This window comes from Puma concolor, chromosome A3, assembly GCF_028749965.1.
Source record: "Puma concolor isolate L17-30 chromosome A3, mPumCon1.1.hap2, whole genome shotgun sequence".
NCBI lineage: Eukaryota > Metazoa > Chordata > Mammalia > Carnivora > Felidae > Puma > Puma concolor.
This window is the reverse complement of record NC_141669.1, coordinates 36,088,251-36,111,139: the sequence shown is the minus strand read 5'-3', so window position 1 is coordinate 36,111,139 and position 22,889 is coordinate 36,088,251. Positions and strand designations below refer to the sequence as shown.

At 43.5% G+C, this 22,889-nt stretch overlaps 1 protein-coding gene across 3 annotated transcripts; it reads left to right on the top strand.

Moving 5' to 3' along the window:
• Window positions 1–964: 964 nt before the first annotated feature.
• Window positions 965–17,498, top strand: LOC112864070 (uncharacterized). Of its 3 annotated transcripts, XM_025927139.2 has the most exons (5): window positions 965–1,111; window positions 10,414–10,485; window positions 11,905–12,031; window positions 14,954–15,067; window positions 15,597–17,498. In XM_025927139.2, the coding sequence occupies exons 2-5, from the start codon at window positions 10,453–10,455 to the stop codon at window positions 16,601–16,603; spliced, it is 1,281 nt and encodes a 426-aa protein (XP_025782924.1). In that variant the 5' UTR covers window positions 965–1,111; window positions 10,414–10,452; the 3' UTR covers window positions 16,604–17,498. The 3 variants fall into 3 exon arrangements, with proteins under 3 accessions (XP_025782924.1, XP_025782925.1, XP_086556644.1); XM_025927140.2 differs by lacking the exon at window positions 14,954–15,067; XM_086700518.1 differs by lacking the exons at window positions 965–1,111; window positions 11,905–12,031.
• Window positions 17,499–22,889: the final 5,391 nt, after the last annotated feature.

Below are 22,889 nucleotides of genomic sequence, written 5' to 3'. Positions count from 1 at the left end.
AGCCATAGTTAATTGCTTCCTCCATGTGCTCCCATAGTGTCTTAGACATGACATATAGAACATAGTGCATTGTGTTGTTATGCTTTTACATTGTGGGTTTTCCTTTGGAGCATGAGTTCGTTTGGGGCGGTTAACTGTGTCTTATTTATATCGGTAACAATGTCTTGCCTAAGCTGGCATTTTAGGCTTTTTGAGTGAAAGTACAGACTTGTTCCCAAAGTAGGATTTTATCATATTCTTGTAATCTCCAGTCTTCTGTGGAGCTCTAGCTCAATCGTTCTTAGCTTTAGCTGCACAGTAGAGTCACCTGAAGTTATTAGTAAACTCTCGCTCCTGAATGGATTCCAGGTATCACTATGTCCACAGCTTTTCAGGTAATTCCGACATGCAGCCAAGGCTGAGAATCCCTACGACGTCTCCACCCAGGGCCCTCTAGCAGTACCAAGGCAGGCAGGCTGGTGTGCGCTCAAACTGTCGGTAGTCTGCCAGGGTGCCCAGTTTGTATAGACGTGTATCCTGGGCTCTCCACTTAGGGCGCAAAAATGTGCATCCTCTGCCTCAGGCGCAGCCTCGTCCTCAGAACCAAATTCTGTATCTCTCCGGCCCAAATTTCAGGACCAAATCCCTGAAAGTGGACAAGATGAAGCAGAAACAAGCCTCTTCGAAGCACCAGGAGACTCGTTCTTGGTCTTCCCGGGCAGTGAAAACGAAGGGTAGGGACGGGCCCCAAAGATCCCACACATTTTCTTCGGACGGCCCTTCCATCGGAGGACTGGAGGGACGTGACATCACACGTAGGCAGTATTTCCAGGGTGACCATAAGCCTCCTTTACATCCTCAACCGTTCTCCCCCGACCCGGACTACGGCTCCCGGAACGCTGGGACTAAACACCTTCAGAGCCATCAGCCTTTTTCTCAAAAACACGCGCTTGCGCGGAATTTCATACGTCATATTGAAGCGCGCTGGCCGCTGAGACTTCTGGGGAATGGAGTTTGTGAGAAGGCCGAACATTGATTGGGAGCGCCAACGTCAGACGCTTTGCGCAGGCGCATTGTTTTCCGGACCTGAAGAGGCGCCGTCTTCCTGGGTCCCGAGCACTCTGTGCCGGAGGTGAGGGCTGGGGGTGTTTGTCTTCGAGATGCGGAGTGAGCGCAGCGGCCGAGAGAAGGGAACACTGAGAACTTGGGGGAGGTGCTGTGGGAATAGAACGGGGTGACGCGGACGGAGCCAGCTTGCGGAGTGTGTCTGTGTGTGGACGTCCCGGCTCGGAGAGGGGCGGACGGAAAGTTGCCCCTCGCCCGCTATGTGTGCATGTGTTCCGTGGAGTGTGGGCACTGTTACGAGTGGTCTTTCAGCATAGATCCCATATGCCAGATCCCAACTTTCAGGTTGGAAGTTTGGAGCCTTCCTCCGCTCTTTTCGTTCTTCTTCCCATAATGGGTGTTTAATAAATACGGGTGGAAATTGACACTAAATCCATAGAATCGCCCACTCCGCCCCTTCCCTCTTTCCCAGAAAGAGTCTTAGATTGTCTCGTTTAGCCCCCTGCCTTGGGCCTCCGTATGAGGCTCCCATTTAAGGATAGATACTTCATTTTTTAGACTACATCATTGAACATTTTTACTTGATTTTAACCATGGCAGTTGAACTTTTAAGCGGTTGGAATCCATTGTTGAAACCTATGGTTATTATGTAGTTCATTGACAAGTTTAATTCTCGAAATAAGTACACCTCTAAGATATCCTCGATTTAAAAGAAGAATATTAGTGAATCGAGTCTGAGATGCAGTCCTTAAAGCTCTTGGTTTGACATATATGGTTATCCATTAAACCAATAATTAAAGCTACCTTAATGCCTAATGTGTCTGTTTCAGCTGTCAACATCCTATACATACAATCTTTTCTTAGTTCAAAGGAATGAATGGCGAAATGAATGCTTTAATATCATTCTTTAGTTGCTAGGGGCCTTGAAGAGGGGCCCTTTCATGGAGGAGGTAGGATCTGAGGTGGCAAAAAAGCAAACAAACAAGGAGTAAGTAGCAAATCATTAGTCGGATTTGAGAGGGAACTGACTTTAACTGGAGTGAAGTGTCAAGAATAGTGGGAGATAAGGGTGGAGAAAAGTATACTGGTGTGATGACCTAGAGAATCAGGACAAAACCAAGTAGGCAGGGTGGATTTTATGGTTCTGATCCGGAGACTGACAGGAATAAAACTATTTGGGGACACCAATTCTAGAGGTCATATCTAGGACTAGAGAGAGGAAGGGACTAGTGGCAGGGAGCCAGTTAGGAATGCAAAGTAATCCTGATGCAAGTTGTTAGGGACCTGAATTATGGTGTCAGTGGCGGGGAAAGGATAAAAATGACAATGCAGAAGAAGGGTCAAGGGATCTATCTGGTGACTAACTTGATTTGAAAGGAAAGAAAGGTAAAAGTTTGAATTGGGGGCATCTGGAAAATAATAGCACAATAGAAAGAGAGGGGCTGATTGGGGAGTTGCATAGGGGAAGATGGTTTTGAGGTGCTGGCAGAATGCCAGATTCAACATTTGAGTCATTTGGAAACGCAAGTTGGGTTTGGAAGAGGGATTGGGACTAGATTGGGAGCCATCTCTGTAGAGGTGGAAAATGGAATGCCAGCTGGATGGACTTTCCGAGGGATAGCAAGAAGAGCATTGTACAAAGACTGAGCATTGGGCAGTGTCCTTGTTTCCAGGGCAAGACTGGGAAAAAGAGGCACACAGAGATGCAGTTTTATTGGTAGGAAGAAAGTCAGGCTAATGCAGTATCATAGCAACTACAGTCACCACTTGAAGAAGCAGGAACTTGTCAGGACAGTCAAAAGCTGCAAGAATTAAAGTTAAGGAGAAAAGGACTATCAGAATTAGAGGTCAGAAATGCACTAGTAAGTTTTGAGCGTGCAGTTTCAGGATGTGAGGGGTAGCAAGAGCAGGATAATGGATTCAAGAAGAGTAGGTGGCATTGATAGGTATATGTTACCAAGATTGATCATGAAAGGAAAACCCAAATGACAACCCTTGCTACAGAGAGGCCATGGGATTTGGTGGAGATAGTTTCAGATAGATGAAGGGTTGTACTGTTTGAAGATGTGGGAATTGAAGCTATTGGTGAGGTGGGAGATGGTGGAGAAAGAAAGACTGGGAGCAGGGAGCAGATTCTAAGAGGCAACAGTAGTGGAAAGAAAGTAGGACACAGTCAGAGGGACACTCAGGTAAAGTCCCCGAGACAGACATTTCTGTTTGGTTGTCCTCCCATCCCATGCTACCTAGCACATAGCAGGTGCCTGGACATATTTGTTGAATAGTAGGATGAATGAGTGGGTGAATGGGTTGGTGTTGGGCAGTAGCAAGGAAAGCAACTTTCGTTTGTTGAACAAACAGAAAAATAAATGCTTTCCATTAACTATCTCATTCAATATTTATAACTACTTTGTGAAGTAGGTATCAAACAACTGGGGGTCAACTTTTAGCTTAAGTGATATGCCCAAGCCTTTACAGATAATAATTAAAGGCCTGTGGAATGCTTTTTACCACACAGACCCGCCTCTTCTGGAACTCTTTTGTGAGTGAGTGTTCTACTGAAATTGAATGGTAGCTATGGAGCAAGGATGGGAACACTAAAAGCTTTCCAGGCAAGGGCTTATTTGAAGATCTAGAATAAGAATTTGGGGAGTTTTTTCTCCAGAAATACTCTGAGAGCCGGGAAGAGGACAAGAGAGAACAGAAGTAACTCCACGTGAATTTGGTGGATTTGGGGAGCCTTGAATTTCACCGAGAGCCTACTGAAGCAACTGCCCAGGAGGGAAGTCAGCCTGGCAGGGAGCCCACAGATAATGAGCACCCTGGGGGAGTATTGACTGGTTGCTTAATGGCTGGGGGAGCTTTTATGCTCCCCATCATTTGTAATTTTTCAATGCTCACTTTATGAAAGTCATAATCTAATAAATGAAACTTTGAAAATTATCTTTAAGCATTTAAACACTGAGCAGTTTCAACTACAATTTCAGATGTAGTTCAACTGATTTGTTTGAAAAGCTCAAATGCTTTGGAAACAAATACTTTGATTCCAAAGTTATTACTACACTTATACTTAAACCTACTCAAAAACATTGTAATTATAATTTCGTTGTAATTAGTCTTTTCATTATTTCTACCTTCCTAGGATTATAACATGACTTTTAGCTAATGCTAACACTTGGCACATTATTCTATATGCTTTATAGGTATTATTTAAGCATTACAGTAACTGTATTAAACAGATACCTTCATTATTCTAACTTTACAGATGGGTAAACTGAGACACAGGTTGAGAAACTTGCCTAAGGTCATACAGGTAGTAAGACACAGCTGGAATTTTATTTCAGGCAGTCTGCCAGAGTCCGTACACCTAATGACTAAACTGTCCTGTATCTCTAAATACTAATTTTGACTTCTTACTAGGGCCCAAGAGTAATATTTTAAGATCCTCCTGGAAATGGAGGAATCTTAACAAACAAGGAAAAGACTACTGTCTAAACGCAACTTGCAGGCTACTGATCATATCTGTTTCCATTTGTGTATATATCACTCTGCCTCCTCCTAACAAGATTCAAACCCCAATCTCTCCTCAGGTCAAATTCTTTTTTTTTTTTTAGAGTTATATTAAACTTGTCTTTCCAGTACTTTTTTTTTTTTTTTTAAGTTTTTACCTTTTGCATAGGTTTTACACATTTATGCAAACTGGTGTTCACCTCAGGGTAATATTCTTTTAAAGTCTGGCTTAACCAGTGTTCAGTAACCCGTTGTCTAGTAAATGTATATTGATCTGGTCTTTCAGAGTTTTGGAAAACTGTACCTTATTAGGATCTTATCATTAATAAGGCAAGATGGAGGGTTCATCTAGGGAAGGAAGGGATTAAGTCTTCACGGTTACTTTGACTTTTTAGAATCTAAAGTGGATTCATTATTAGAGGTACATGCTCTTCCTTCTTCCTGACCTCAGTACTGATTAGTCTGTTTAGGGTTTGTAGTTCCTCTCTCTGGCATTACTTGGTTTTACCTCCATTCCCTAGATTTCTTTTTTCATGCTTATATGAATGGGTGCAAGTATATATCCTAAGGATACATCTGTACTTGGTGAGTAGTCATATAATTAATAGAAAAAAACACAAAGTACTTATTTATATAACTAAAGGCTTACTCATTGCCCTGTTTGTATTACAACCAGTTTTTAATACTTTATATTAATTTTTCTATTTTGAGCGTTTAACTCACCGTCCTTCAAAATTCGAACTATTTCACTTAGCGATAATAATTTTTACAACTTGGCCAGTGAATCCAGAGTCACCTGATTTTTCCTATCCAAAGATGTGGGAACAGCTCAAATTCGAAATACTCCAAGCTGTACTCATTAGCTTTCCCCCCAAACCGCCTTTTCCATCGCACATCTCCACGAATGGTAGCATTATGCACAGCGTTGTGCAAATGAGTGACCTGGAAGTCATAAGTCATCCTTGCCTCTCCCATCACCTTCGGCCTCCACTTCCAGTCAGTCTGTTGTCTGTTCTTCATGTCTTGTCAGTAGTTCCCCTTCTTTCCATTTCTGCTGCCACTGCTTTTGTTCAGTTTTTCTTCATTTTTACTCAATTATGAGATTCCTCACTGGTTCTTCCTTACCTCCATTTTTGCCCTCCTCTGGTCCCATTCTGCTGCAGCTTCCAGAGTGGCATGGCTGCCTGTGTCAGAGGTCTCCAAGATCACCCCACATTCAAGGATTTGCCGGAAGGATGTGGGACTCAGCCTATAGTTGCACTCATGTCTAAGATGATGACCGATCTTGCAAGGATGCACAGCTAGGTCATAAGGGGAAGAGAGGTAGAATCTGGAGGAATTCATAGGCAGGCTTTCTTGTGTTCTCTCCCTGCCAGGAGGGGTCACACAGAACACATCCTCTCTAGCAATGAAAATGCAACAACATGTGTGTGATGTTCCAGCCCAAAAGAGCTCATTAGAGACTCAGAGCCCAAGTTATTTTTTATTGAGGGCAGGTCAGGTAGGCACCCTCTGCCTAACACCTACCAAAATTCCAGAGCGTCTAGCAGGAAAGCAAGCATCCAGCATAAACCGCATTGTTTGCACAAATCATTTAGGCATGGACCCAAATCATTTAGGCAATGGACCACCCTTCTCTTTTAGGGAACCCTCCCAAAATCTAAGTTCCCAGACCCCAGCCAAGGGTCAGTCTCACAAGTAGACCTTTCTAAGAGTAGCAGTCTCGGGTCTGCTTTGTAACTTTTCTGTACACCACCTTTCCTTCCTGTTATTTTTCCTGTACACCAAAGTAAATACGTACTCTTGTAAAAACAAAAATTAGAATGTAAAGAATTGTAAGAAATAGAATAAAATCACTTACAATTCCACCAGTCAAATTCCATTTACATTTTAGTATACATTCTTTCAGTCTTTTTTCTATACACATGTGCATACACAAATAAGTAATTTTAAGTGTGCATTCTTTTTTTTCGTTTAAAGTTAATTGATATTTGAGCAAGAGCACAAGTGGGGGAGGGCAGAGAGAGAGAGAGAGAGAGGAGGAGAGAGGGGGGAGAGAGAGAATCCAAAGCAGGCTCTGCACAGTCAGTGCAGAGCCCAGTGTAGGGCTCGATTCCACAAACACTGAGATCATGACCTGAGCAGAAATCAAGAGTCAGACACTTGACTGACTGAGCCACCAAGGCGCCCCTAAGTGTGCATTCTTAATATTTGTGAATTTGTTTGAAAAACTTTTTTAGGGTGGGAGGGAGGGGAGAGTAGGTGATGAGCATTGAAGAGGGCATCTTTTCGGATGAGCACTGGGTGTTGTATGGAAACCAATTTGACAATAAATTTCATATATTAAAAAATGAATTAAAATAAAAATTTCATTGCACATTTCCACAGGAAAAAAAAAAACTTTTTTAAATAAACATCACAAAGTTGAACTCTCCTGGTTATCTGTACCAATCCCATATCCCTCCCTCCCCAGGGATAACTCACAATTTGGTACTTATTGTCTCATATAGACTTTTTTTTTAATATTTAAGGATTATTTCCCTTTTTTAATGTCTATTTATTTTTGAGGGAGAGCGAGAGCATGCACGAGGGGGGGGAAGGGCAGAGAGAGAGAGAGGGAGACAGAATCTGAAGCAGGCTCCAAGCTCTGTGCTGACAGCACAGGGGCTGACATGGGGCTCAGACTCATGAACCATGAGATCATGACCTGAGCCAAAGTCAGATGCTGAACTAACTGAACCACCCAGGTGCCCCCCCCCATATAGATTTTTGTAGATATTATTTACCTGTTTTTAAGTTTTGTATAAATACTACACAGTAATTCTAAAGCTTTCTTATTTTTTGCTCAGTAATTCTGTGATTTATCTCTATCAACATACAGCTCTACTCCATTCATCTTAATCAATGTGTAATATTCCTATACACATAAACTCACACACATATAATCACAGTTTATCCTACTGATGAACATTTAAGTCGTTTGCAGTTTATCACTAGTGATCTTTTCCTTGGTGACTTTTTGTTTTAAATAGACTCCATGCCCAATGTGGGGCTTGAACTCACAACCCTGAGATCAAGAGTTGCATGCTCTAGTGGCTGAGCCAGCCAGGCGGCCCTCCTTGGTGATTTGTAATGCCACCTCAGTTGTATATCAAGCTTCTCTACATGTCTGGATACGTTTGCAGATTTTTCATTCTAGTCTATTAGTCTGTTATCTATGTGGTTATTTTTTCATGAAAATAAAAATCACATAGCATAGAGATTGAAAGCTGATTGACAGACCTGGGTTCAAATTCTACTTCAGCCTCTTACAAAGCCTTAACTTCACTAATCTGTAATATTGTACCTACCTTATTGATTTATGAGGATGGAATTAAATTATCCTTAGAAAGAGTGCTTAGCAGGGCCACATGGGTGGCTCAGTCAGTTTTTTTTTTTTATGTTTATTTTATTTTTGAGAAAGGATGTGAGTGGAGGAGGGGCAGAAAGAGAGGGAGACACAGAATCTGAAGCAGGCTCCAGGCTCTGAGATGTCAGCACAGAGCCCGATGTGAGGCTCAAACTCATGAACCCTGACATCATGACCTGCGCCAAAGTCGGTCGCTCAATCGACTGAGCACCCTAAGCATCTGACTCTTGATTTCAACTCAGGTCATGATCTCACAGTTCATGGGTTCGAGCCCTGCATTGGGCTCAGTGCTGACAGCTCGGAGCCTGTTTGGAATGCTCTCTCTCCCTCTCTGCCCCTCCCCCACTTGCGTGTGCTTTCTCTCTCTCAAAATAAATAAATAAACTTAAAAAAAAAAAGAGTGCTTAGCACAGTGCCTGGTGAATAGCAAATGCTCAATAAATGCTGGTTACTATGATGTTAAATGGTATTACAGTGTATGGATGGGCTGGATCACAAATTATTTAATCATATCTTCTGTTGTAGAAACTTAGGATATTTCAAATTTTTCCTGTATTTTAAGGATTAAATGAGATACTACATGTAAAGTGCTTCAAAAGTTACCACATGTAACACCTCAGTAAAGGTTAGTGTTAATGATGACTAAGAAAAACTTTGCATATATTCTCACTTATTTCTTTAGGACAAACTCCTAGGAGAGGGTTGCTGAGCCAAAGAGCATGTGTATTCCAAGGCCTATGATACCAATCGCAATGATTTTTCTAAAACACAAATCTGATGATAACCCTTCCATGTTTAATCCTCAGTGGTCTCCATGGCTGTGGTCCTTCCTCTGTGTATGGGCCCATGCAACATTGTCCTTGATCTACCTGGCCTCTGCCCACTTCTCCAGTCTCATCTTTCCTTACAGCACTACTCACAGCCTAGACTTCTTCCATTCTAAACTACTTACAGTTGTTCATCTTTTCCGTGTAAAGACCCATCTCCTCGTTTTTTTTTTTTTTAAAAACTTGATATTTTTCTTACCTAGAATGTTCCACCTCCTCCCCACCCAGATCAAAACTTATCTTAGATCCTGCTTCTGCCAAGGAACCTACAGCTCCTATCGGCATTAGGCAAGCCCCTGATGGACACTCTTCAGGTATCTCTTTATAGTACGTATCCATCCTGTAGTGACTCATTATTTGGGTTACTCTTTTGGCCTGTGTTCTAGACTATAAGCTTTTGGAGGACAAAGACACTGTCCTATAGTTTTTGTCTTTGGTATAAAAAGTTGGTGCTAAATAAATGTTAGTAGACGAATGAATGAATACCAAAGATCAGAACATATATTCCCTTGACTACAGGAGAATAGTCAGTGGGCCATCTCTTTTCCTCCTTCTTCCCAGGACCACACTTCCCATACCACTCATGAATCCCAAGAATGCTTGATTCAACTGTGTTTAATTAGACTCCTGACTGTGGGAAACTGAGACCTACTGAGCTAACTCAAGTAAAGGGAGTTTACTGATAAGGATTCACACAAAGCCTAAGAGGTTTAGAGTCTTATGGAAATCCAAGAATAAATAAGGCTGGTCTATATGCAAACTGGAGCCCAGAGATGGTCCTACATGAATTGAGGGACTTCAAAGCCAGTAAAAAACTCTTAGGTCTTTGCTCCACTGCTGATGTGAGCAGGCTTTTCTTCCCCTGACCCATGTCTAGTCTTACCATATCGTGCCTCCCATGTACTCACTGGCTCTGCTTCTTGGTGACTTGGCCTCCCCTGATCCTCATGGCTACTTCCGTCCCTCATGATATCCTTTCAGCTCATCACCCACCTGTTGTCCTGACATTTCTTAGTTCACATTCCTGAGGAAGGATGTCACCTTTTCAAGCTAGATTGCATCTCAGTCTACTGGTCAACCTGCACATTGCCCACCTGAGACCTAAATCAGTGTGGCTTCCGGAGTGAGACGCAGCATCATGCAGAACAAAACATGGCTGTCCAAGTGCTGCTCCTGGAGCACGGGGTCGTGAATGGGTTATTTTTCTCTTAAAGAGACTATGGGTGTTTACTTGACACATCTTATCCATATAATCATTTATAAAATTTCTTGGACTTTTTATCTGGTAGCTATCAGGGCAATAGTGAATGTGACCTTATAAATACAGTATAAGCTTAATACGTTCTTGGTTCCCAGGAACAGAACTTCTCCCGTGGGATCATAGTAAAACAAGTCCCACATTGTATCCTGAATAGTAATATCTGTGGTCGTTCGCTCCAGTTCTGGGGTGGGGTGGGGTTGCTCCTGGCCTTCCTTTGCTTTGTCTTCCCTTTTTGTAGGGTATCAGGAATGAGAATGGGCATATGACTCACTGGTATTTGGAGATTTCCTGCTTTATGGGTCAGAAAACTACAAGACTAGTCTTTCTCATACCGACGTTCTCATCCCGTACCTCTTCCTCATTAGGACTCTGCCCTTTTCTACAAGGAGAGCACACAGGAGGGAATGGCCGCTGTGTCTCCAACTGACAGATGCCAGGTGAGGTGGACTTTGTGTTTCTGAAATACTCTGTTAGTCTCCAGAATGTAACCACTTTTCTGTGTCTATCCTGGAGCTTCTTCAATCAAACCTAACCAGGTGAATGAAGGACTCCACAGGGAATGTGTCTTTCCCATTTGATCTGTGGTATCCTTCAGTGACCTTTTCTTACCTTGAACATGTGCCCAGTAGCCTGTCACCAGGCACACTGTGACCTTTGCGCTGAGTGATTTTGACTAAAAAGTGTTGGTACAGTTCTGCTTGGATGGTTGGGGGAACAGTTCTAGTCCTTATTTCCCTTTAGTGCATCTGTGTATAGACTGAGAGCAGACCCCAAGTATTCCAGGAGGTGTTGGGTTAGGCCAATGACACCTGTTGTAGAGCATCTCAGTGAGGTGGTAAGAGTTCTAAAGAGAGATGAGTGTGGGTAGAGACATGTGGCTTGCCCCATTCCCGCCCGAGGGCCCAGTGTCTTGAATTCTGTGCTCTGGCTTAGAACGTCTGCATGCACACTGGAGACTCATCTGGAGTTTTAGGACTGGAGGTAAAGATGCAGTCTTGCAGAATCACGAAGCATTAGCATGAAATGAGGGGATCCTAAGGACAACCTAATCTACATCATCATTTTATGGATTTGTAAAAAAAAAAAAAAAAAAAGACAATTGGTGGAATCTGAATAAGATTGTAGATTATAGTGTAATATCAATGCTGTTTTCTTGGCTTTCATAATTATACTGTGATTATGCAAGAGAATATCCTTGTTTTTATAAAATATGAGTAAAGAAGCATCATGTTGGCAAGTTACATTCAGGAAAGGGACACCTGGGTGGCTCAGTTGGTTAAGTGTCTGACTCTTGATTTCAGCTCAGGTCATGATCTCACGGTCATGAGATCGAACCCCATGTCAGGCCCTGCATCAGGCTCTGCACTAGGCATGGAGCCTGCTTAATATTCTCAATCTCTCTCTCTCTCTCTCTCTCTCTCTCTCTCTGCTCCTTCCCTGCATGCATGCACACGCTTTCTCTCAAAAAAAAAAAAAAAAAAAAGTTCAGGAGAAAGATAGAATGTGTGTGTACTGAGAGAAAGATAAAGCAAATGTGGAAAATGTTAACATTTGGGGAAGCTGGGTGAAGGGTATATAGGAATTCTTTGTTCTTTCCTTGCAAGTTTTCTGTAAGTATGAGAAAAGAGCCCCTGATATTCACAGGCTGAGCTGTGAGTATAGGGATTACGACCAAGAACTTCATGCCTCAGGGAATTATGCCACTTTCCCCGAGTGCTTCAAAGCCCTGCTTTATCAGAACCATGTCCCTTAACCTTCCCCCCACAACCTCAGGGCTGTCATCTTTATAGACTGTTTTGTCTGGTCCATGTAAAAAGAAGGGTTATGAGTAAGGGAGAATGTTATTGTGTTTCCAGGAATCAGTGACATTTGAGGATGTGGCTGTGATTTTCACAGATGAAGAGTGGAGGCATCTAGTCCCTATTCAGAAGGACCTCTACAAGGAGGTGATGCTGGAAAACTATAAGAGCATTGTCTCACTGGGTAAGGAGAGCTTCCCACAAGAAGTTAGACTCTGTACTGCGTTAATGGGGGGTCGTGGGCTAATAAGTGATACCTCTCCTCCCACCTGAGTTCTGAAGCACTGAGAGACAAAATGGAGGGGTAGAAGGCTGTGGCTAAGATGTACAGCAACAGTGGACTTCTCAGTTGTGAACCGCAGCACTGGACAGACTTGTTCCCTGAGCCGTAGGCAAGGGAACCCCAGCCTCCCTTGCTCAGCAGCCTGCCCCTGCAAGACAGAGGGCCCCCTCCCCAGAGCAGGGGCAGACAGAAGAAGCCGAGTCACATATGCCCCGTCCTTCCCCCAGCTTATCAGGCAGGTAACTTTCTCAGCTCCATCCAGAGGATGAAGGGTTGGTGGGGGAGGTGGGGGGCAAGGGCTATCTTACTGAGGGAAATTTTCTTTTCAGGGAAGCAGAGAAGGGGAGGAAGAAGTGTTTCCCTTTAAAAAGAGGGCAGTATGGGCACAGAAATACAAGGCTGTGCCTCAGAGTAGGTCACTACTCTGCGTTTGATTTTGAATATTTATCTTAAATACAATCTTAGAGGCGCACAGAAGGCACTTTGCAATTATAGAGACCTGTGTGACAAAGGGAAAATTAAGAATGACTGCCTGCGATCTCGCGGTGCGTGAGTTCGAGCCCCGCGTCAGGCTCTGGGCTGATGGCTCAGAGCCTGGAGCCTGGTTCCAATTCTGTGTCTCCCTCTCTCTCTGCCCCTCCCCCGTTCATGCTCTGTCTCTCTCTGTCCCAAAAATAAATAAATGTTGAGAAAAAAATTAAAAAAAAAAAAAAGAATGACTGCCTGGAGGCACCTGCCTGGCTCACTCAGTCTGTACATCTTGCAGCTCTCGATCTCAGGGTTGTTGAGTTCAAGCCCCATATTGGGTGTAGAGCTTACTTAAAAAAAAAAAAAAAAAGCTGATGTAATATATTTGTGAGAAGTAAAGTTAGGCTCCTGTAGGTAGTGAGAACCTCTCAGGACCTTCCAGAATAAGAGGCTGGGAGAGGGGCGCCTGGGTGGCGCAGTCGGTTAAGCATCCGACTTCAGCCAGGTCACGATCTCGCGGTCCTTGAGTTTGAGCCCCGCGTCGGGCTCTGGGCTGATGGCTCAGAGCCTGGAGCCGGTTTCCGATTCTGTGTCTCCCTCTCTCTCTGCCCCTCACCCGTTCATGCTCTGTCTCTCTCTGTCCCAAAAATAAATAAACGTTGAAAAAAAAAATTAAAGAGAAAAAAAAGAGGCCGGGAGAGTGTACAGATTCAGAAACCAGTATAAAGTAAGCAGGAGGTGGCAGCCAAAGGAGTCCCATTACAGATTTTATGCAAGGCATGTCAAGAATTTAAATAGGCCAAATAGGAAAAAACAGGTAAATGTTCAGGGAACATTAAGGGAGACTGCTGAGCCTTTGTCACAGGCTTTGGTGGGATGAAATATTGGGGAAAATAGAATTCCTAGCAAAGGTCAGAAAGAGGAAGCCACAGGCAGGCCATGGATGTGGCCAGTTTATCAGCCGAGAATCAGCATACAACCAGATAGGTGATCCGTGGGCCCAGTAAGAAACTGTGTCTCTCCCAGTTTGGGGCCCCCGGTGCAATAGAAGTTTAGACTTCGAGACTATTTCTAGGATGGGTTCTATTTCTTTAAATAACCAAAAATGGACAGATTCACTTCTAGAAATTTGTCCCAAGGAAGTAATAGGATTAACAGCCCCTGGTATATAAAAATGTTCACCATATCATTGTTTGTTAATAGCAAAACATTAAAAACAGTCTGAATGTCTGTCAGCAGGAGATTAAATAAATTAGATTATTCCATACAACGTAACCTCATGTAGCCATTAAAGTGCTAAGATAGATCTGTGTTAATTGAAGTAAAATAATATTTAAGTTTATCATTATGTGGAAAAAATCAAATTTACAAGTCAGGATTATTTTATAACCCATTTAAAAAAATTTTTTTAATGTTTGTTTATTTTTGAGAGACAGACAGAGCATAGGTGGGGAAAGGGGACGGGAGAGAGGGAGACACAGAATTTGAAGCAGGCTCCAGGCTCTGGGCTGTGAGCACAGAACCCGACATGGGGCTCGAACCCGCAAACTGTGAGATCATGACCTGAGCTGAAGTCAGATGCTTAACCAACTGAGCCACCCAGGTGCCCCTACAACGCAGTTTTTAACAGAATGTATCTATAGGTATCTTTCAGTTTCAAAATAGATACAAAGTACAAAAGGTGATTTTTCTTTTTACTTCAACTTACCCCTAATTTTCCTACAATGAGCATGACCCACTTGTTTAAATAAGAGCTTAGTAGTAAAGGGTAAACAAAAAGATTATATATTTTTACTCAAGATGATCTGTTTTGATTCTCATCTTCCCTGACCCAAGGACTCTTTCCCCCCATCCTACCAGTGCTAAAGCTGGGACATCCCATTCAGTTCAGTGGGAAGAATAAACACATAATTCAAATGAATTGTATCAACTTTTTGACCAAGTGCTACTTTGTTTCCCTTAACTTAAAATTTTTTTTTGATGTTTTTATTTATTTTTGAGACAGAGAGAAGGCACGAGATGGGGAAGGGCAGAGAGAGAGGGAGACAGGAACCGGAGTCACCTCCGTGCTGACAGCAGAGAGCCCGAATCAGGACTCAAACTCAGAGTGATGAGATCATGACCTGAGCTGGAGTCAGACGCTAGCTGATTGAGCCACCAGGGGCCCCATCTACTTGGTCCCTTTTAGAACCTCCATTCTGAGCATTCTTTTCCAGTACTTTGCGCTCTGTATTCCTGGTGTGTGCCCTCTGACTTTTGCATTTTCTCTCAGAAGCACTCTGAGGCTGGGATTACGCTTTGAAATAGTGGCATATTTTCATCATGTGCCTGGCTTGTTTCTTTCTCCATGAGCAGGACTCCCAGTTCCTCGACCTGAGGTCATTTTTCAGTTGAAGAGAGGGGATGAGCCTTGGATAGTTGATCTTCATGGATCTGAGGAGAGAGAATGTCCAGAGAATGTCTCTCTAGGTAATTGTGTATGAACAGGGCTGGGCAGAGTTTGGGTTTGTTTTGTGGTTGTTATTTGGGTGTTTGGGAGGGAGGCTTGGGTACCACGTTTTTCCTCACATTCAAATCTTCTGCTTTAGTGTTTACTCTTTATCACCCACGAGCTTTGACTTTTTTTCTGTACACCTTAAAGTGTCACTCATCTTTATTCACCAAATGTTGTTCTCTCAGATCTGTCACATTGCCCGTTCACTCTTTGATATTCCTATTCCCCACCATCCTCTCCACTCAGTGTATTCTCCTAGTTATCCTGGCCATGCTCCCAATGGAAAGTCTTCTCTTTTCTGAGATGTCCACTGTCAGTTCTATTCCCTACTTTCTTCTGCCTTCCCAGGTCTCAGTCTTTCCCCAGCATGGACAACTGTCTGTGCGAGCGAGTGAGGCAGTCACCACACTCTACTTTTCCGATTTATCGTAGTGTCTCTTCTTTCTGATGTAGTATTTCCCAGCCCAGGAAAGAAACTGCATCTGTATTTTCTGTCCATTCCAGATTGGGAGACCAAGCCTGAGCCTCAGGGTGCTTCGGAAGAAGAAAAACCAGGACGAATAGTGAGGGAAAGGCTTGGAAGAAAAGTTCCTCTGTGTCCTAAATTTGAAGCTCATGCCCTGGAGGGTGAGTTAGAAACAGGGAAGGGGAGCCCTGTGGTGCAGACCTGCAAGAAGTCCCTTTCCCAGAAGGAAAATTTGCAGCAAGGGTCTAGCCCTCTGAAGAAAATTCTCACTAAAGAGAGAGACCAGGAATGCAGCAACTGTGGGAAGACCTTTTTTGACCACTCATCGCTTATCCGCCACCAGAGGACTCACACTGGAGAGAAGCCCTATGACTGTCACGAGTGCGGGAAGGCCTTCAGTCACAGGAGCAGTCTCAGCAGACATCTGATGTCTCACACGGGGGAGAGCCCCTACGAATGCAACGCGTGTGGGAAGGCCTTCTTCGACCGGTCGTCCCTAACGGTCCATCAGCGAATTCATACCGGAGAGAAGCCCTTTAAATGCAGCGAGTGCGGAAAGGCCTTCTTTGACCGCTCATCCCTTACTCGACACCAGAGAATTCATACTGGAGAAAGTCCTTATGAATGTAATCAGTGCGGGAAAGCCTTCAGCCAGAAAAGTATTCTTACTCGACATCAGCTCATCCACACCGGCAGGAAGCCCTATGAATGTAATGAGTGTGGGAAAGCCTTCTATGGCGTCTCATCACTGAACAGACATCAGAAAGCTCACACTGGAGAGCCTCGCTATCGGTGCAGCGAGTGTGGGAAAGCTTTCTTTGACCGCTCGTCCCTCACGCAGCACCAGAAGATTCACACTGGAGACAAGCCATACGAATGCACCGAATGTGGGAAAGCCTTTAGCCAGAGGTGCCGGCTTACGCGACATCAGAGAGTGCACACGGGAGAGAAACCCTTCGAATGCAGTGTGTGTGGCAAAGTGTTCAGTTCGAAATCGTCAGTCATTCAACATCAACGGCGTTATGCCAAACAAGGAATAGACTGAGTTGGGTGGAAGCTTCAGTCAGCGGACCACCGTAGAAACCCAAGACTGGTCTTTCCCACAGCAGGCAAATCCCTCATTTGAGCACTCTGCATATTCTGGCCACTACTCCCCTTCTCCATCTCTGCTGCCACGGTGTGAATAAACACTCGCTACCTACTGTGTTATAGAACTGATGTGGGATGCCGGAAAGGAGGCTGTGACTCTAAAGAGTCGACATTTTGCTGAAGCTTATCAGACAATGGGATAAATGTTAGGAGGTGATCCGCAGGCACGCCTCTTGTCTGAGGCCCCAGGTATCACTGCACTTTAATAACCGGAGGCCAGGATGGGAGGGATGGCAGAATTGTGTCAGGGCCACACTGTTGCTTCCAGAACGGTTCTTTTTATAGCTGGGTCCCTTTCCCCTGGGAGCTTTTTTGGGCACTGAACTTGTTCTTTGTGTCCTAGCTTGTAGGTCCCTTCTGCTGCTGCTGCTGCTGCTGCTGCTCTGACTAGCTAGCTAGCTAGCACTTACCGAGTGCTCATTATGGGGTAAGCACTCAGTGGAGAGTTCGGCAAAGAGTAGATTATTTGGTCCTCTCACCAACCCTATCAAGTAGAAGTAGGTACTGTTACTATCCTCATTTTACAGATGAGCAAACTGAAATTTAGAGGTGTCGAATAATTTGCCCAAGGTGGCACAGCTAGGAAAAGGTGAAGCCAAGTCTTGGATACAAGTCTGCCTTCAAAGTCTGTTCCTTTAAGCATTATGCTCTACGGTTTGTTTCATAATTTATGTACGTGTAATCTCTCCTCAACTAGATTGTAAGCACTTGGAGGCGTGACTTACGTGTCTTTGTATCTCACACGGTGCCTTGCACATAATAGGTGCTCAATAAATATTTATCCGAATTAATGACTTTTCTACCTACCAAGTTCTCTCTGGGTAAAACATATCCTTGGGTTCGTCCTTTCTCTGAATTTTCGGTCTAGCCTACACCTTTCTCATCTCAGCTCCCTTACTGCAGTAGTCATTTCCTCATTTGAATTCTTCCCTCTTCACTATTGAACAGGGGAATGCTATGCTATGGTGCCATAGTAAGTAACCCCCCAAGTAAAGTTTTCTTTCTCATGTAAAATCTGTTGTGAGTCAAGTCTGTCTTACTCCATCCTCATCATTTAGAACTTGTCGCCTCTAGGGTTATCATGAAAGAGAAAGCTGGGAGGTATTTAGGACATTTTTAAGGGCCATCCCTTCTCTCCACATCTCATAAACCAGAACCCAGCACCAGAGGCTAGGAAAGCACCTCAGTATTTGGTTAACATCAACGGCCTCTGTCGCAAATTACATTTTGCACATTACTGACATTTTGCACACTACTATTAGGCCAGTCTTTCTAGTCTTTCTAAATGACTCTCTCCTGCCCATCAATGCCTTATTCAAGACCTAAAATAGCTCCCTGTTTAATGAAATCTCGGAATATTTAAGGTCTGCCTTGATGTGATTCCACTTCTCTGAACTTCTGACTCCCAAAATGCTGAGTCCCAAAAAACTCCTGTATGCCCTGGGCCCAGTCCTATATTTTTATTTTATCAAAGATCAGGCGCTAGGCAACTTTGACTCCAGGTGTCTGCATTCCTTTCCGGGTTGCTTGAGGTGAAGCCCAGAAGAGGACTTGATTCTGAAAGGCTGTCTGGAACTTAGTTCTCCCAGCATGAATCCCAGGGGACCAAGAAACATTTCTCCTGGGAGCTAAAGTCATATTCAAGAAGATGGATCGCCAAACAGACCACTCCCCACCTCCTAACAACCCTATTTGTCCACCTTTCTTAGAGCAGACGAGTGGCAGGGAAGGCTTTTTCATGTGTGGACTCTTGAAGCAACTTAAGGAAAAACACTTCACAGAGTGCAGAATCTATCAGAGTGGATAATAGCTGGTATTATTTAATGTCCAGTAGAAAATAAAAGGGACGATTGACAGACTTTGGACTGATGACTATATCTGAGAGTTCTGAATTTTTAATTTATTCCCTTGTTAGAAGTAAAGTGAGGATCGGGGCGCCTGGGTGGCTCAGTCAGTCGAAGGCCCAGCTCTTGATTTCGGCACAGGTCATGATCTCAAGTTCATGGGATTGAGCCCCGCATCAGGCTCCACACTGAGCATGGAGCCTGCTTAAGATTCTCTCCCTCTGCCTCTCTCCCCTGCTCTTTCTCTCTACACACACACACACACACACACACACACACACACACAAAAGGAAGACGTAAATAAGTAAATTGAGAATCAAGTATTTTCCTAAGATATTCTGCTATTGTCAGCAAGATAAAACTAGAACAAATTCAGAATACTAATGGACCTGGGACTACAGTGGTTAGTGAAACAGAAAGGGGATATAAATTTGATACTTTCCCTTTGTTACCTTTTTGGTTTTTTTTAAGTTTTTTTATTTAGCAATAGAGACCGCATGATCAGGGGAAGGGCAGAGAGAGAGGGAGAGAGAATCCCAAGCAGGCTCCCTACCATCAGCACAGAGCCCAATAGGGGGCTTGAACTCAGGAAACCATGAGATCATGACCTGAGCTGAAATTAAGAGTCAGATGTTTAACTGACTGAGCCACCCAGGCACCCCATCTTTGTTCTTTTTTTAAATGTAGTGATCTGGAGGGCTTTTTTTTTTTTTTTTTTAATGTGAAATACTATTCCACCTACTAAAAATTCTGAGGGAAGGGCCACTTTACCTTTGAACTGGTATCTCCCAATAGGGCATACAGTACTGGAGGCCTTAAATTTTGAGGTTTTAGCTTCACCAAATGATCATTAGTAGTAGCAAATCTTGGAACCAGAAATTGGTCAAATTTTTAAAATCAAAAATACCATATTTTAAAAATTAAAAATGAAACTGGTGAGATTAATTTTTATAATTAAATTTTAATTTAAAAATAATTGAATACATTTTTCATTCAATGTCATTTCCACATGTAATCAATGCAAAAATTATTGACATGTGTTACAACCTTTTTGAAAAAAACTAAATTTTCGAGGTGACTGGGTGGCTCAGTTGGTTGGGCACTCGACTTCAGCTCCAGTCATGACCTCGTGGTTCCACGGGTCGGAGCCCCACCTCAGGCTCTGTGCTGGCAGCTCAGAGCCTGGAGCCTGCTTCTGATTCTGTGTCTCCCTCTCTCTGCCCTCCTCCCGCTCATGCTGTCTCTCTCTCTCTCTCAAACATTAAAGAAGAAAAAATTTTAAATAATCTTCAACTTCTTTGTATTTACAGCACATCTCAAGTTCAGACTAGTCACATTTCAAGTGCTCAAGAGCTACCTGTGGCTAGCAGCTACTATATCGTACAGCACAGTTTTGGATAGCCATCAGGGGCTTTTATAGGTAACAGATAAAGGGACTATTTTGAGGTTTTTTTATTTTTAAACTTTTTTTAATATTTGTTTTTGAGAGAGAGAGACACACAGCTTGAGCGGGGGAGGGGCAGAGAGAGAGAGAGAGAGAGAGAGAGAGAGAGAGAGAGACAACCTGAAATAGGTTCCAGGCTCTGAGCTGTCAGCACAGAGCCCAACACAGGGCTCAAACCCATGAACCGTGAGATCGTGACCTGAGCCAAAGTCAAATGCCCAACCAACTGAGCCATCCAGGCGCCTCTGAATTTTTTTTTTTCATGTTTCTTTATTTTTGAGACAGAGAGAGACTGAGCATGAGTGGGGGAGGGACAGAGAGGGGGAAACACAGAATCTGAAGCAGGCTCCTGGATGTGAGCTGTCATCACAGAGCCTGATGCAGAGCTTCAACCCACCAGCCGTGAGATCATGACCTGAGCCAAAGTCGGATGCTTAACGGACTGAGCCACCCACGCACTCCAGGAGTTATTTTGATCATTGGAGATGTTTGAGGGGTGCTTGTTTCTGGTCCTGTGGTAAGCACTCTGCACCTGCAGAAAGAAGTCTTTTGCTTCCAGTAGGTCAAGCGTCTGGGTGAGGTCCAAGCCTGGGAAGCCTGTTGTTACCATCCCTCAGGCACATTTTTTTTTATAAATAGATCTCAAAACAGCTGCTTGGATCTTTGTGTGCCTGACTCCTTTGTTCTGAGTTGGATCTTTTGTTATCTCAGGTAGGGAAGAGATGTTACTTATGGACCTCTAACAACCCAATTAGGATATGGAAGAGGAAATATCTAAGGTTGCCAGTTGTGAAAGATAAACGATCCTTCGTGTGATCATCACCTCTTTCTGAGCAGGATATTAGAATCCATTTATTATGACTCTAGAGGGAGGAAAATATTCTATTAGAATGGGCAAAGCATGAATGGGTGCTGGCAATGGATGGGCCCAGTGGAAACTACTGGAGCTCCCCCACCACTCCAAAACTGTCAATATAAAACAGTGAGGAAAATTAAAGGCATGACAATAAAGTTGGAGGACCTGGGAGTGATTTGTCCCACCATTTCCTTTCTGATTCCTTGACTTGTCTGGTGAAAAAGCTAGATCCGAGAAGTTAACTATCTCTGATAGCTCAATAGAAAAGCTAATGAAGAAGAGTCAACTGTAGCTCCTTTTGTGCTTCGCCTTGTTTCTAAATTGGAAGATGGCTGTCAGTTGCCTCTTGAGGGATATGTAGCCATTGATCTAGTTGACACATTCTTTTCTATACCCATTAAATTGATCCACTAATAGCGGTGTAAATTTAACTTCACTTAACAAACTAGCAATTTGCTTTTATTGTCCTGCCACTGAGATAATTCATTATTTTTGCATTATACCATAATCTGATAGAGCAAGATTTAAATAATTAAAATACTGATGTTAGTCATTACACTAATGACAGTATCTGTTAAATAAGGGAAGGAGAAAAAGCCAATAAACAGTGTGTAATTAAGTGGGTCACTGCCGTGGACAACTGAGGTTCAGTCCCGCTGGGACCTGGGGAGTCATGTCGAATGAGCCTCAGGATTATCTGCCCTTGAAGTGGGGAGCATTTATCTACTGGCTCCCGTCCCCCATTGGCTAAGTGTTGCTGCATGAACATCAAGGCTTGCTGTAGTCATCCCCTGTGGCAGAGTCAGAGAGTAACTCCAGGGAGGAAAGTGAAAAGTGTGGGGTACGACCAAGGCAAGGGGTTATCTGATTATGTTTGTGCAAATGTGGTTGCTGCAGCATGGCTGGGGTAAAATGTGGGCCAAGAGAATATGAGGTAGTGTGCCCAAGGTGTTTGGTATAAGGGTAGAGAGTGAGCCCATTTGAATATAATGAGCTTGAGATGTTTGTGAAATATCCAGACATATGTAGGAATGTTCTGCAGGCAGACTGAACCTGAAAAGAGTGATTTCATATATATGGATGATACCTGAAACCATATAGGTGGTGGGAAATAGCTTATGAAGGTAGAGTGTTGGAAGAGACTAGGATCTAGGATAGGTCCTTGAAGAACACAGATTTAATGGGCATGAAAAGAGGAAGAGTCCATAAAAGAAGAGTAAATGGAAGAGACTAGGTAGGTAAGAGAAACACTAGGTGAGAGCAGGTTAACAGGAAAGACTTTCAAGAAAGGGAATAGTCAAAAAGTGTTCAATGTTGTCAAGTGGTCAAGAAAACCAAAGCATTAGGGGCGCCTGGGTGGCTCAGTCGGTTGAGCATCCGACTTCGGCTCAGGTCATGATCTCACAGCTCGTGAGTTTGGGCCCCGCGTCGGGCTCGGTGCTAACAGCTCAGGGCCTGGAGCCTGCTTCGGATTCTGTGTCTCCCTCTCTCTCTGCCCCTAACCCACTCGCATTCTGTCTCTGTCTCTCTCAAAAATAAATAAACATTAAAAAAAAAAAGAAAGCCAAAGCATTACCCACCCCCCACCCCCTGATTTGTCGATAACTTGGATGGTGGCGCCAAAGCCATATTGGAATGAATTTGGTTAAGGAATGGGTGGAGAGGAAGGTAAACATAGTAAGTATCTTCAATGCTGAGTAGTTTCGCTTTGATAAAAAGGAGAGGTTAAGATTGGTAGCTGGAGGGGGATGTGAAACGAAGAGAATATTTCTTTTAAAATGTAAGAGATGTAAAAAAAAAAAAAGTAAGAGATGTGAACATGTATCAGGACGCCTTCGGGTACAGCAGATAGAAAATGCTTCCTCAACTTGCTTAAGCCACAAGGGACTTTATTAACTAACATAATTGCAAAGCCCAGATGTATCTCTGTTTATTGTTCTAATTGGAGAGGGCAGTAGAATGAACGTGAAGAAAGGCAAATTTGTATTTCTGATTACAGGCGAGTATGGGAATTCTCTCTCAAGTTTTCTCCGCTCCA